This window comes from Schistocerca gregaria, chromosome 3 (assembly GCF_023897955.1).
Source record: "Schistocerca gregaria isolate iqSchGreg1 chromosome 3, iqSchGreg1.2, whole genome shotgun sequence".
Lineage (NCBI taxonomy): Eukaryota > Metazoa > Arthropoda > Insecta > Orthoptera > Acrididae > Schistocerca > Schistocerca gregaria.
In genome coordinates, this window is record NC_064922.1 from 872,409,787 (window position 1) to 872,425,326 (window position 15,540).

General features: G+C 41.4%; 1 protein-coding gene across 2 annotated transcripts in view; it reads right to left on the bottom strand.

The window, feature by feature from the left end:
* LOC126354920 (uncharacterized) overlaps positions 1–15,540 on the bottom strand; it is a 60,909-nt gene that overhangs the window by 14,494 nt on the left and 30,875 nt on the right. For both annotated transcript variants that reach the window (XM_050005011.1, XM_050005012.1), the window contains exon 6: positions 4,944–5,810. In XM_050005011.1, coding sequence (XP_049860968.1) covers positions 4,944–5,810 — 867 coding nt within the window. The remainder of the gene's footprint in view (positions 1–4,943; positions 5,811–15,540) is intronic.

Consider the following 15,540-nt stretch of genomic DNA (forward strand, 5'->3'; position numbering starts at 1 on the left):
TGGCACAAGTGTATCGTATCTGAGGGGGATTACTTTGAAGGGGAAAAAGTTGATGATGAAGAAAAAATAAAGATTCTTTAAGAACAACAAAAATTTTTATTACCTTTTGATCGCATCTTGTAAGAGAGCCTTTTATAAATAATGATAGAAACTAGCAATATTGTGAAAAGGAAAGTTGTCACTCACCTTATAGTGGAGATACTGAGTCACAGATAGGCACAACAAAAATACTGTCACAGTATAAGCTTTTGGTCATCAAGGTCCTTTGTCGAAAACAGATGAAACTCCCCCCCCCCCCACACACACAAACAAAACAAACAAGTAAAACACACATGAATGCAGCCTCTGGCAGCTTGTGCCTATCTGAGACTCTGCTACATGGTGAGTGGCAACTTTCTTTTCCATAACATTGTTACAATCCATCCTGGATTTCCCATTGTACGATACAAACTAAATCAGCCATGGACATGTGTAGAAAGCAAAGGACAACGCGTATCAACATAGTAAATGTAATCACAAGGTTATTATCCACAATAAATTCGTCTTTAATCCATTAGGAATGAATCTATCCTTACATAAATTAGGAATGCTGTGTTCTATTTTTACATGTTCCTGTCATAGTTCAGGGGCTGTGCCTCCTGAAACTAAGAACTGTCCAGCTTTTCTATAACTTTTGTGAATTTACTACTTGTCACATTATTCAAAATTTGCACTGTGTCAATGAAAATACACATTTTGTTGTGTGCTTTGTCGGTCTAATATTAACATAAGAAGATTGTGGTTTACAAACTGTTTACAACATCATTATAGAGCACTAGCTTGGCCTAGACAAGAATGGCGAAGGAAATCAGAAATATCTTCGAACGAATCATCCTGCTTTCACCTTAACTGATTGAAGAAACCATGTAAACCCTAAAATGGCAGGATAAAGATTTATAACTCACTGCCCCCACACTCAAGTACAGTGCCTTAATTATTGGGTACCATAACTTGGTACATCTATACAGAATATCAAGTTTGATTCATCTTTCAAAGCATGGATTCATATGTGAATGACATATCTAAGCAGTTACCAAACTTTAGTACACATCAGGATGTGCAGACTATTGTGGGCTGTCATTACTATGGAGTAGTGGTTATAGTCACAGGACGGCAATGTACGATCACCGATTTGATTCTCACCTCTTGCAGCTATTTATTGTTTAAGATTCATAATTTCTATAAGGTTCTGGGACTTATTTATGGAATACTGGGACTTATTACAATATTTTATGTATGTATCAATAAAAGCACTTTATGTCGAACCAGGCATTTCATCTCCACTTGTATTTTTATCTGTACTCAATAAATGTATTTTCAATATAAAGGATCAGTTCTTGTTGATAACTCTACTCTCATAAATTCTGGATCATATGTGACAGTTTGAAGGAGGCAAGAGGTATCTTGGACAAGTGAGATTGCCCTGCCTCAAATAAGGCCATGCGAAAAGGAATTTGAAAACAAACAAGAGATATTTTTGTATTTTTGAGGAGGTGCTGAAATCATTCTTGGCGCTTTTGGTCAAGAAAGGTGAACTGGAATTCCACACTGTTACTTGGTGATTAAGAGGTAGGTGATGTTGTTGTGCAAATCCACGGAGACAGGGCACCTAATGCTATTTTGATGACAGATAATTCACTGTTGTGACTGACTGCCATTATTTTGCTGTCTGACAAGTCTGAAGACTCCATCAGGATGAGTGGCAACATGAGCATTTAAATTTCAGGAATATGTCCTGGTAGTATACGAGAATGGATGCAAACACAAGGTTTTTCGTGGAGTCTATTGGATTGGAATTAGATTACAGTGCTGGAGGTAGCACAGTCATTACTTCTCTAACGAATATTGCTGCTGAATAAAACAAAGCTCCAAGAAACAATAGTGGCCTAAGAGAATGAATAAGCTGACAAAGGATAATTCAGATTAATATGTGGACTACTGTACAAAAGGAATTATGATTCAATCAGATGGAAATGGTTACTCATCATCCCAACTAATTTACAGCCAGATGAACTGAATTATTTTTGCAACACTCTGACATGAAGTCATCTGGAATATGTGTAGACCTTTGATAGAACCAGAAGCACGCATCACTTGCTAGGTCTCTGCCCATCTGTCAGGCACAACGTAAGCCACTGCAGGAAATACCAAAGATGGAAGCATATGCCTCAGTTGTCCACAGAACATCTGGTATAAATTCCTTCTATAGTTGCTCCATTTCACTAGACTGGATTGACCTCTTGGGGAGATTTCCAAGTTGACAAATGGGAATAAGTATGCACTGGCTGCATTATCAATTAAGAGAGGACCTCATGTAATGAATGATCACTGATTTTGGAAAAATCTGAAGTAATTTCATGATGCAACATTGTCCACAAGATAACAAACACCTACCATTTAGAGACAAATGGCCTCCAGTAGCAATTGAATATGATTACTAATTCCTGGAATTACAAATTAACAGTAACCCAACTTAGATTTAAAGAAGTTGGCATGTAGCCCATTCACATCCTTCACCCATGTAAAAGACTGAATTCAACAGCATTTCCCATTTGCTTAATTGCATCTATTTGTGATTTGGAAATAATAAAAGCTGCATTTCCATTCACTTATGACATATATTGGGGATAGCAATCAAAAGTAAATAGACTTTACGAAACAGAAGAGGGTCATCGGAATTATGAGTTTCACTGATCCAAACTCTCTGGATAGCTCTTCCTATTCTTTACAAAAATTTTTGACAGTGTGTAATACTTTGTGAAAAAACTAAACTTAACTCTTCCCGAACAGACCATGAAGGCCCAACAGTACCGACCGGTCGCCGTGTCATCTTCAGCACAAGGCGTCACTGGATGCGGATATGGAGGGGCACATAGTCAGCACACTGCTCTCCCATTCATATATCAGTTTCCGAGACTGGAGCCGCTACTTCTCCATCAGGTAGCAACTCAGTTTGCCCTACAAAGGCTGAGTGCACTCCACTTGCCAACAGCGCTCGGCAGACCGGATGGTCACCCATCCAAGTGCTAGCCCAGTCCGACAGCGCTTAACTTCGGTGATCTGACTGGTACCGGTGTGACCACTGCAGCAAGGTCATTGGCAATACTTTGTGAACTGTTTTTGATTTCAGGCTTTAATGTATGGCTTAATACATAGCACTGGACTTATTTGTAGCACTGGTGTGTCTCTTTTTGTCAGAACAGTTTATATATGAATATATGACCATTTACGTACAGTTCAAAGCACGACACAATAGGTTTCATGCTGGTTTTCCTTAGCCTATATTAAGAGGTTGAAACAACAATGGACACTTTGTTTTCATTTCCAACTAGCAATGTTGAGGATGATTACATGAAACATATTGTCACCCAACACAAAGGATAACTTCACATGAAACCTTATCACAGTCCTGAGGCATAGATCAACACCAAGCAAGGTGGCACAGTGGTTAGCACAGTAGACTCAGATTCAGGACGATGACAGTTCAAACCTGCATCTGGCCATCCTGGTTTAAGCTTCCCATGGTTTCCCTAAATTGCTTCAAGCAAATGATGGGATGGTTCTTTTCACAGGGCACAGCCAATTTCCTTTCCCATCCTTCCCTCATCCAATGGGACTGATGACCTCACTGTTTGGTCCCTTCCCCCAAATCAACCCACCATGCTGCCAATACAAGGGACATTAAGATCTGCCCCCATGACCATGTTGCCTTTGAAAGTAACTCATTTTGGGCACTACAGAAACAATGAGAATGTGACAACACCATCAGAACAGGAGGATCCACTACTGCCACTCAAGGATGACTGACTAAATCCAGATATTGATAGTCCACTTTGCAACAGTGGGTTACCGTTTTGCAAGAAGGGGGAGCAATTCCGCATACTGTATGTTGTCCACAATTTGACATACTGTATGCTGTCCACCACAGTGTAGCAGTTATAATCACTAGATGCTGATGTGTGGAGCTCCGGTTTGATTCCTGCAATTATTTATTGTTTTATATTCTAATCTATTAACTGTGTTTATGAAATATTGTAATTTTTATAACACTTTGTTATATATAAATAGGAGCACTTTCTTTTGCAGCACATGTACTTTGTGTGCACTAATAACTTGCTATTAGTGTAAAGTGTTAGTTCTTGTTGACAAACCTAATCTTGTTAATGGACTTTATTTCGGATTTTACATCACAATTTGACACTTTTGTTTATTTTGTACATTCATGAAGAGTTCGCTTCTAGGGTTCTGGAAGCTGAAATAAACGGTAACGTCACTTGTTTGACACAAAGAAAATGAAACTTTCCTCTAAAGACTTGTCCAGGGATCTAGCTATTGTCAGATAAATTATGAAATGATGGTCAAACAAGTGAAAAGCCAAAAATGAAATATATTTTTCTTAGAAATTTTTTTTGGTTGTAATGGCAGTACATGAGACACTTTGTATCAAATACATAAAAACAGGTTATGAAATAAAAGAGTTATTCTTTGGCATTCATGCAGAGTCCAACTCCAGTGCTACAAAGGCGTTTTCATCACTGACAGGGCACAATGCCACAGGAAAAACTATTTATTTTACAAATAAAATTAAAGATTACTATTTGAACATTGTGCCTGGATCACTTATTCAGGCAACAGTGCCTATCAGTAAGGGAGTTAAGGGGGGAAAAAAGCTCTCACATATATTTCCTGAACTGCTGGAAGATCACTAAACATTTCTAATACACTCTTGATAAAGCTAAATTGTACATGTCATTTTTCTCCACCAATAAATAAATACACATCATACTTTCTTTCTCTTTAACTTGCAAAAAATATGAACAGGTGTGTGAAAGTAACAGTAAAAAAAGTTCTCATGATCTGAATAGCACAGACTAAAGCAAATTGACCACAAATATGTGACTCACCCATGCATGGACATCAGCATTACATCTATGCCAACTCCTTTTAAAAATGATCTGCCATAAGAGGTCTCCACTGATGCCAGTTGGTAGTTTTATTTTACATATGTATTCTTTTTCAATTGGAGATACCTCACAATTCTGTGAGCATTCTGTATAATTTCCCTTAATCTTTGGTAATACATTCTTGTAGAGGCTGCCGGATGACAATGAGGCAATCTTTTGAATTCCTTCACTTAGAGACAACACTGGAGTGAGGAAATATCCAACATTTAATACAACACTGTCAACAGGCAGAAACAATGATGGGAGTACAGTATCTTCTGATGAATATGGAGGGGGCATTTTACAAACAAGTGTACTTGTAACCGTAATCCGATGCACTGGATTCTCAATATCACTACAAATCACTGTATTTATATCACATCCTTTTTTGAACACATCAGTAAAGTGAATGACTTTGTTAACTGTCCCATTTTCAGATTTAATAACTATATGTAAGTACCATATCAACGAAGAGAATTCCCTGTCTGAGGAGTTTTTCAAGCAGATGTCAAGGATGTACTTTACACCATGTTCAAGGTTGTGTAGATTTGTTTTCATCTCCTGCAAAAATACAAAAGCATTTTTTGCTGTGACATCCCAGACATTAACATTCATTGAGAAGCAGTTTTTGAGGAGTTCAGAGCGCATTGTCAGGCCAACTGCCGCAATCAGTTCATCTTCACACAAAATTTTTTTCTCTGCTTCCTCTAGTAACTGTAGCTGGTGCTTCAAGAAGAACGATGAATCTGTTAGTAAACCAGAGCCATTATCTGACTGAATACTTTCGTTTACAAGCTGTGGGAAAAGTTTGTAAATGGTGCCATGAATCTGAAAACAAAGTAAATAGCAAGTATATAGTAATATCTCAAATTCTCTGTTATAACAAACAAAAAACTAACACCAAATTTCAATCTTGCTCTCAGAAACAACAAAATGATAGCTTCATTTGTACCTTATTCCAAACAACAGACTTGATTTGCACATAAGCTCTCCTTGATGAAAAGTCAATAGAGTATACTCATCAGCCAGGACATTATAACCACCAACCTACTGTCGATATAAATCCGTTCGGACGATAGCAGCATCACCTGGCAAAGAATGACTACTAGTCAGACATACACATGGTGCATGTGAGCATGCTGTCCTTGAGTAGGATGGGGATGGTGGTAATCTATCTGAATTTGACAGAGGGCAGATTATGATGGCCTGGAGACTCGGCCCAAGCATTTTGGAAACTGCTCGATTGTCAGGTGTTCGAGAAGAGCTGTGGTGAGTGTCTTCAGCACATGGTGAAACCACATCCAATTGTTGTGCAGTTGGGTGGCCACCCCTCATTACAAATGTTGGACGTTGTAGGCTGGGCAGACTGGTAAAACAGCACAGCTGACAAACTGTGGTGGAGTTAGCATCAGATTTTAATGTTGGGCAGAGTACAAGTGTGTGTGAACACAAAGTGCAATGTACACTCCTGTTCACACCACATCAGCCACTATGACTGAAAGGGCACATTACCATCGGCAGTGGCAGAGCACTGCATGGTCTGATGAATCCTGCTACCTTTTGCATCATGCCAATGGGAGGGCAAATCCATCATTTTCCAGGGAAACAGCCCCTTCACACCTGTACTGCACGACGGAGACCAACTCGTGGCCGCTCCATTATGATCTGGGATACATTCGTTTGGGAATCCGTGAGTCTAGTGAAACTCAATGCAAGGCACCATGAGGGCCAAAGAGTATCATACACTGACTGTTGACCACATATATCCCCTCATGAAGATTATGTTTCCTGATGGCAGTGGCATTTTTCAACATGATGATGCATGATGCCACAAGGCCAGGAGTGTGATGTAATGATTTGAGGAATACTGTGGTGAGTTCCAATTGATGTGCTGGCCTCCTACTTGCCAGATCTGAACCCAACAGAACATGTCTTTGATGTCATTGAATGTGGCGTCAGAGCTCATCGCCCTCCTCCCCAAAATTTTCGGGAATTGGATTACTTGTTTGTGCATATGTGGTGCAAACTCCCTTCAGCGACCTATCGTGGCCTCATTGCTTCCATGCCACTATGCGTCGCCACTTATCTGTGCCAAAGGTGGACGTACCAGCTGTTAGGTAGGTGTTCATGATGTTCTGGCTGATCAGTGTATATTAGTAGAGGGTGAGTCTGAAAGTTCTTTAAAACTTTGGAATGACATGAACTTACAGAATCAGTAGATGTGTCATTTTGTAGCAAACAACCTTAAGTTTGATTCACATAGTGCAACAGTACCACGTTCCACTATCAGGAGTGCCAGCGTAGTGCACAGTTAAAATGGACAACTGTTCAGCATAAATTTCATACCGAATATGCTAATGAACATCGAAGCAGGCCTACACTTTTATCTGACTTCAAAAATAGAATCTACACTGCCATTGCACAAGTTACGCCCAATTTGCTGCAATGATTGTGAGAAGAAACTGATTACCGGTGGGATATTTGTGGCCTCACAAATGGTAGTCACACTGGACCAAAATGACACTTGACACTTTTTTGTGAAATTTGAGGTTGTCTACTATAACATAATACATCTATGGATTTTGTAAGTTATCTCAATAAATTTCTATATCATCCCAAAGTCCTTTTTGACTCACCCTGTATAAATATTAAAATAAAACTATCAAATCTTTTTTTCCTATGACTCCATTGCTACCTGTGAGTGTTGGTTTTTAGTTTATATTTGTATTACTGCATAATTGTATTTTAAAGTAACCTGTTAAAAGATTTCTATAAGCACATCATCAGATCTTCAATAAATCTTTTTTTAGTTAAATGCAGTGACTAAAAAGAAAACAAGTTACAATAATGGGAATTCCTGGATGGGCAGTACATGAAATAAGGGAGTGGCAACTGTTCACCTATAGTGGATCAATGTCTGGAGCACAAAGACACATTACAGGAAACAGCATTCACATTAAATTTTGAGTTCTTGCTCTTTAGTACACACATTCACACACATGACTACGCAGACACTCAAATGCACACTCCCGTGGTCACTGTGAGTCTCGCTGCAAGCTGGTCTGAATCCTGTTTCCCGATACATACCTCTGTGTTCCATGCATTGGTCTGCTATATGTGAGTGGTTGGCTCCAGGCTCATTTTACAGAATATACATTGTAACAATGTATAACACAGTTTTTATCCTTCTGATCATCAAAATATATGTGATGGCAAATTCTGCCAATTCAGCAGAAGGAACTGTTACAAAGAACTTATGGCAATGACACACTGCCACAAGATGGCACATACATCTGTCATTGGTATTCTATAACTATCAAACAGTGTGCATCCAGGGCTGGGAGCAGCAGGTATATTCAATGACATTTCTACTATTGCACTGTATAACTACCATTTACAATAAAGTAATAAAATATGTTAATATTTAATTAACAAATGCTGGAAGCACGGAAACATTCACAATAATCATAACTGCTGTGGATCCATGTTCAAACTCAAAGAGCCCTAATCTTTTGCAGCCACATTTTAAATTTCTAACATTATGGAACAAGAAACTGCAGAACAAAAAAGGATGTTACTGATGCACATAACCGTGTAAGAAAGAGTGAAAATCAGAGGGTTGTAATTATCACATGATTTACAGAGCTTTCAGTGACAGGGATTTTATAACAGTTTACAACAATGGGCATTAATGGAAGAACTGAAATCAACAACAGAAAACTAAGAACTTATCAGAGAGAGGTCAGTTGTTATAATTGGTGCAAACCAAAGCTTTAACTGCTTTATTACGCTTATCATCATCTTGGGCACAGTCAAAACGCAATCTACCCATAGCTTCTAGTCTTTAATATGAATTCCATGAGTGAACAATGCATGTAACATTTCCATGAACACACAAGTAAGTAATACATTTTTGTTAGTTTGGCTGTCTTCCACAGTAGGTATTATAAATTAATTATTACTGGTTTTTTCGTCTTAAGCTTAAGAGGAAAAAAAACAGTAATAATTAAATTATGCAAGTGCAGGATTGCTTCCTCAACAGCTGGATCTACATCAATACTCTGAAAATCCCTGTGACTGTGGGAACTTTCCATTGTACCAATTATTATAGCTTCTTCCTGTCCCATCTGCATGTGGAATGCAGGGAGAATAACAGTTTAAATGCCTCAGTGTGTGCTCTAATTAGTGTAAATTTGTCCTTGTGATCTGTAGAAGATTGTAGTACATTCCTACATTTTGGTCCCTTTACCCTACAAAGCAACCAACCATTCTTAGATTGATCATTTAAAGCTGGTTCGTGACACTTTATAATTAGACTTTCTCACAATACTTTGTGTCTACCTTCAAGTGTCTGTCAAATCAGTTAGATTCAGTTTTTTTGGCACCTCTGTGACACGCTCCCAAGGGACAAACAAAGCTCTGACCATTTGTGCTATTCTTTTTTGTACATTTTGAATATCCCCTGTTAGTCCTATTTGGGTCCCATGAACAATATTGTAGGATGGGTCGTACAAGTGTGTTGCAACCTATTTTGCAGACTGATTGCACCTCCCCAGTGTTCTACTACTGAACCAAAGTCTGCGACATGCTTTACATGTGAGTGCAGCAATGAGCAAATTCAGTATGCAGTATGGTATGTAAATTTAAATTTATGAGTCATCCAGAAAGTGAATAATTTTTCAACTTGACAGACAAAATAGCTGTCCCACAACCATTACCCTATTACAACATTTGCCACATTCTATCTCGGATTATGCCAGGTGCCAATACAGTGTGAACATCTATGTTTCTTACATGCCTTGAAAATTTGTGACAAAGCCCCACCAAGTACTATTATTGAGAACACAATTCTTATCATGAAGGAAAGCATTTTTATTTGTTCAAGTTGATGGTCAAACAATATGATCCTGTCCTAATACTGTACTAAATGAAACATGTATTAGGAAACTGCATAATATTTGATGGTGGAAGGTTCAATTTTGTATATGGTCTAACCTTTCTGATCCTATGATTAAAAGAAAAAAAATTATTAGACACACACTTCACTTTGAACAATTTGATGATAGTTTTTCCAGAGATTTCACAATATTGTTACCAATTATTTAGGTTAAAAATAACTGTGGGCACATTGCATGTGCACAGGTGGGCCATAAAACAGCAGCGAATTTGTCATATATCCCACACAGGTATCATGATTATAAGAGAGATTAGGATGCACGAGGAGATATACAGACAGTAACATTCTTTTGCACAATGCATGAATGGCCTAGGATAGGAATGTCTAACACTGGTGCAACATATACATTGCACCGTGCTTTGCAGACTATAGATGCACATGTAGATTTGCAGACTACATATGTACATGTAGAACACTGAATGCTCCGTGACAAAAACTGAACAGAGTTCTGGATAAAACTGCCATTGGCGAAATGGTCCAGAGAACATAAAAAAACTGAAAATTATCTGTTGCTGTATCAGACTGAAGACTGATTTGATGCAGTCCTCTACACTAGTCTGTTCTGTGTGTAATTCTCTGCCTAAATACTGCAACCTAAACCCACACGAACCTATTTACTGTATTTGAGCCTTTGTCTCCCTTTACCTTTTCAGTCCTCACAGTTACTTCCATTATCAAATTGACTATTCTTTGATGCCTCAGAATGTGTCCCATAACCAGTCCCTTCCTTTAGTTACACTAATGCAAAAATTATTTATTTTTTCTTCTATTCGATTCTGAGTAAGAGAAGTATGTTAACATCGAACATAGATTTAAGTGTTACAAAGTCTTGGTTGGTTGGTTGAATGATTAAAAGGATCAAACTACTAACTAGGTCATCAGTCCATTTTTCTTTGAACAGACATTGACTATAGATAAGAAAGAGCCTACTGAATTCCCAAGATCTACAAAATGTCAACAAATGCAAGATAAGGGACAAAAAGAAGAAAGGGATCAGAGGAAGAAAGACAGGCATGATGTTCCATCTAGGGAGCAGCCGGAAGCCGCCAAAAGCAAAGTGCAATGAGGGGGACATACAGCCCCCAGTCCCACCACTTACCAAAGGTACGTCACTCAGAAACTGCCTATGAAAGAACAGCAACACGGGCAGAGCAAGAGAAACACAGAGAGACAAAAGATGAACAAGTCTAACAGACCAAGTGAGGGAGGGGAAGAGCAGGTAGGGTGAGAACCAAGCTCGACCACCATGCCCAGACAGCCACAGCCCAGTCGGGGCTGAGGAGACAACAGTATTTTCCGCCACCCCTCAATGGGCCAACAAGGTTAAGTGGCCCTTCCGTAAAGAGAAAGGTAAAAGGCCCTCTCATAAATAAAATGTAAAACTGATTCAACTGCCGAGGCATTGTCTCCTGAAACCAGCAGTCGCGAGTCAGGGAGACTAAGAGTCCACTGCAGGGCGGCTAGGTCGGAACAGTTCAGCACAATGTGGACCACCATCAAACAGAAACCATAACACTGGTGGGGGTTCTCACAATGGAGGAGATGACGACAAGTCAGCCAAGTATGGCTGATGTGGAGCCGGCAAAGAATGGTAAAATCTTTGCAAGAGGCTTGCAGAGTCGGTTTACTGGTAGCCAGTTTAGCGAGGCTATCAGCGAGTTCATTCCCCGGGATTCCGACGTGGCCCGGAGTTCAGACAAGGGTCACCGAGCATCCACGGCGTTCAAGGATGTACAGGGAATCCTAGATAGCAATGATCAATGGATGGTGATGGTAACACTGGTTGAGAGCTTGCAAACTGCTCAAGAAGCTGCTGCAAATGTGAAAGGAATCATTGGTGCAGGAACGGATATGTTCAAGAGTCTGAGAGATAGCTACCAACTCCGCAGTGAAAACACTACCGCCATCCGGCAAGGAGTGAAATTCAGTATTTGGTGTGAGTATAAGCAAAGCCCTTGCAACCAGTAACCATCATGCCATCAGCTTCGGAACACACAAAGGATGGAAAAAATTGGTGGATGAGGTCCTTGGGAGGAAACGAGATTTTCAGGCCTTGTGATACGTCAAGATGAAACTGTGACCGAGAGGTGCATCAGGGATGTGTACGTGAGTGGGCTGAGAGGAGAGGCAGAAAAAAAAAAAAAAAAACCACACACACACACACACACACACACACACACACACCAACAACAACAACAACTGCAGTTTAAAGAGGAGGGACTGGGTGTGTACTGCAATCGTAATTCCTGATCTGGGCTGCCATTGTGGGAGATGGATTTCTGTGTTTGGGAAGAGAAGGCAGTAGTTCGGATGCTTAGTGCAGATGTGAACATGGGTAGCGTAATTGACAAGCTGTTGTTAGTGCCCAGCCTCCATGAGTAAGCTGTTCACGGAGCTAGTTTGAAAGGCTCCAGTTGCAAGTTGGACCTTGCAGTGGGGGAATTGGATCCAGTGTCTGCAATGCTGAGGGTGATGCAAAACCTATGCCAGACTTTCATAATCAAGATGGGATTGTAACAGGGCTTTGTAAAGTGGCAGAAGGGTAGTGCGATCAGCCCCCCTGCTGGTGTTACTCAGGAAGTGAAGTGTTTTAAGATGCAGCCAGCGCTTTCACTTAAATTAGTGAAGATGAGGAATCCACATCAACTGGAAATCAAAGATCAGTCCTAAAAAGCAATAAGTCACCACCACATTGAGTAGGTGGTCGTCAAGGTAAAATTCTGGTTGTGGGTGAATGGTACAACATCCGCATAACTTGGTGGCCAGAAACTGAAAGCCATGGGTGGGAGGCATGCCTGCACCTTTCATGTGGAGCCTTGCAGTTGACAGTGACACCCACACTAGAGGAGCAATAGTAGAGGAAAAAGTTGTGAGCATACAAGGAGGTTGATACTGAGAACTCCACAGCTGCTGTTAGATCATTGATGGCTATTACAAAGAGAGGGACAAACAGTACAGAGACCTGTGAAACCTCATTGTCTTGGATATGGGGGTACTGTAGGATGTGGTGTTGCCATACTGTCTCATAAGCCTCACACAGATCTAAGAAGACAGCTATAAGATGTCGACATCAGGCAAAAGCTGTTCAGATGGCAGACTCCAGGTAAACCAGATTATCAGTAGTGGAATGGTCTTGGCGAAAACCATCCTGAGATGAGGACAGAAGTCCTCAAGACTTAAGAAGCCAAAACAGCCACCTGCTCACCATGCATTCAAGCAACTTACTGAGAACATTGGTGAGACTAACTGGAGGATAACTGCTCATCTCTAGAGGGTGCTTGCCCAGTTTCAGTACTGGGATGATGATGCTTTCTTGCAATTGTGATGGAAACTTGTCCTCACTCCAGATGGGGTTAAAGATGGCAAGGGCATGACGTTGGTAGTCCACTGATAGATGCTTGATCACTTGGCTATGAATGTCGTCCAGCGCTAGGGCTGTATGAGGCCAGGGAGCATTATATAGTTCCAGGTGGCAGAGGTTTCAGCAGAAAAATGTTCAGCGACAGACTCTGGATCAATGTAGACAGTGCTCTTGAAGGTATTACCAGATACACCTGTGGATGTCTGGTATCTGTAGAGATGTCTGATCTTTGCCAAAAATCTATGAAGGGGAGGTGCGTGGTCTGATGGTTGAAACATATCATACCCAGAATTCTTGTTTCCGTTGGCACAGAGCCGTTTAAAGACAATGAGGTGCTCCATCAATGGGTGCTGCTTATGTCACTAGAGAGCTGGCCTACAATCTTTAATGGCCTCTGCAATTTCTGATGACCATCAATGTACTGCCTTTCATTGGGGCAGGCCCAAAAAATAGGAGATCGTGAAATCAGATGTTGAAAGAATGGCTGTAGTTGTAATCTGGACTGTCTCACTCATCTATATCTCCATACGGCAGGGAGCCAAGGGTGACAGCACAGGCAAAAACACCCCTGTCAATATGGGCAGGTGTCCACGGGAGTGACTCAGAGGGAGAGACAGAAAGATCGGGAACTGGTCATTACCATACATATCATCAAGGACCCCCCTCCCCCCGCCCCCCCCCCCCCAGTGGATGGATGGGAGAAGACAGGGGCTGCAGATGGAAAGATTAGTGGCTGCGAAAGTTCCATGCGGCCATAATGTAGTTTGTGGGGTTACGATTATTAGAGAGGCAAAAGTCAAGTTATGCCAGAAGGCTTTCGAGGTCTTTCCCATGGCCAGTGATTGTGGTTCTACCCCAAAAAGTGTCAAGGGCATTGAAATCACCCAAGATATGGAAAGGTGGTGTGAGCTGTGGAATCAATATGTTTCCTCGGGAGTGAGGTAAACATTGTAGGCGGTGATATCCTGAAAGGCTCTTACCCTAACAGCCTGGTCGGAGGTCTTCTCTGAAAGTCTTCATATGTAAGTGAAACATGGATGAAAAATAGTTTAGAGAAGAAGAGAAAAGAAGCTTTTGAAATGTGTTGCTATGGAAGAATTCTGAAGATTAGTTGGGTAGATCATGTAACTAATGAGGAGATACTGAGTAGAACTGGCGAGAAAAGAAATTTGTGGCACAACTTGACTAGAAGAAGGGATACGTTGACAGGATACATGCTGAGACATCAAGGGATCACCAAATTAGTGTTGGAGTGAGGTGTGGGAGGTACACCCCAGGTGTTACATGCTGCACCCACTGTCCCTGCTGTCGAGACATCTTCGCGGGTTCAGCGGCGTTCGCGGCGCACGAGGCGGAGGGTCAATGTGGAGGCTGGCCGTGTGGCATCGCCCGCTCTGCCTGTGAGTGGACATGTGACTGCTCCTTCAGCAAGGTCCGAGCAGGCACACGGGGGAGGGGTTTATTAGTTATTGGGAGCTCCAACGTTAGGCGGGTGATGGAGCCCCTTAGGGAAATAGCGGAAAGGTCGGGGAAGAAGGCCAGTGTTCACTCTGTCTGCTTGCCGGGGGGTCTCATCCGAGATGTGGAGGAGGTCTTACCAGCGGCGATAGAGAGCACTGGGTGCACCCGACTGCAAATTGTTGCTCATGTCGGCACCAATGACTCCTGCCGTCTGGGTTCAGAGGTCATCCTCAGTTCGTACAGGCGGTTGGCGGTAGTGAAGGCGGAAAGCCTCGCTCGCGGGGTGGAATCAGAGCTAACTATTTGTAGTATCGTTCCCAGAACCGATCGCGGTCCTCTGGTTTGGAGCCGAGTGGAAGGCTTAAACCAGAGGCTCAGACGATTTTGCGGAGAGCTGGGGTGCAAATTTCTCGACTTCCGCTATCGGGTGGAGAAATGTAGGGTCCCCCTGAATAGGTCAGGCGTGCACTACACGCCGGAAGCGGCTACGAGGGTAGCGGAGTACGTGTGGAGTGCACATGGGGTTTTTTTAGGTTAGAGAATTCCCTCCCTAAGCCCGATAAGACGCCTCCTGAGACGCGGCAAGGCAGGAGTAGGCAAAATGCAACAGGGAATAACAATATTAATGTGCTAATAGTAAACTGCAGGAGCGTCTATAGAAAGGTCCCAGAACTGCTCTCATTAATAAACGGTCACAACGCCCATATAGTACTAGGGACAGAAAGTTGGCTGAAACCACATGTAAACAGTAATGAAATCCTAAACTCAGATTGGAATGT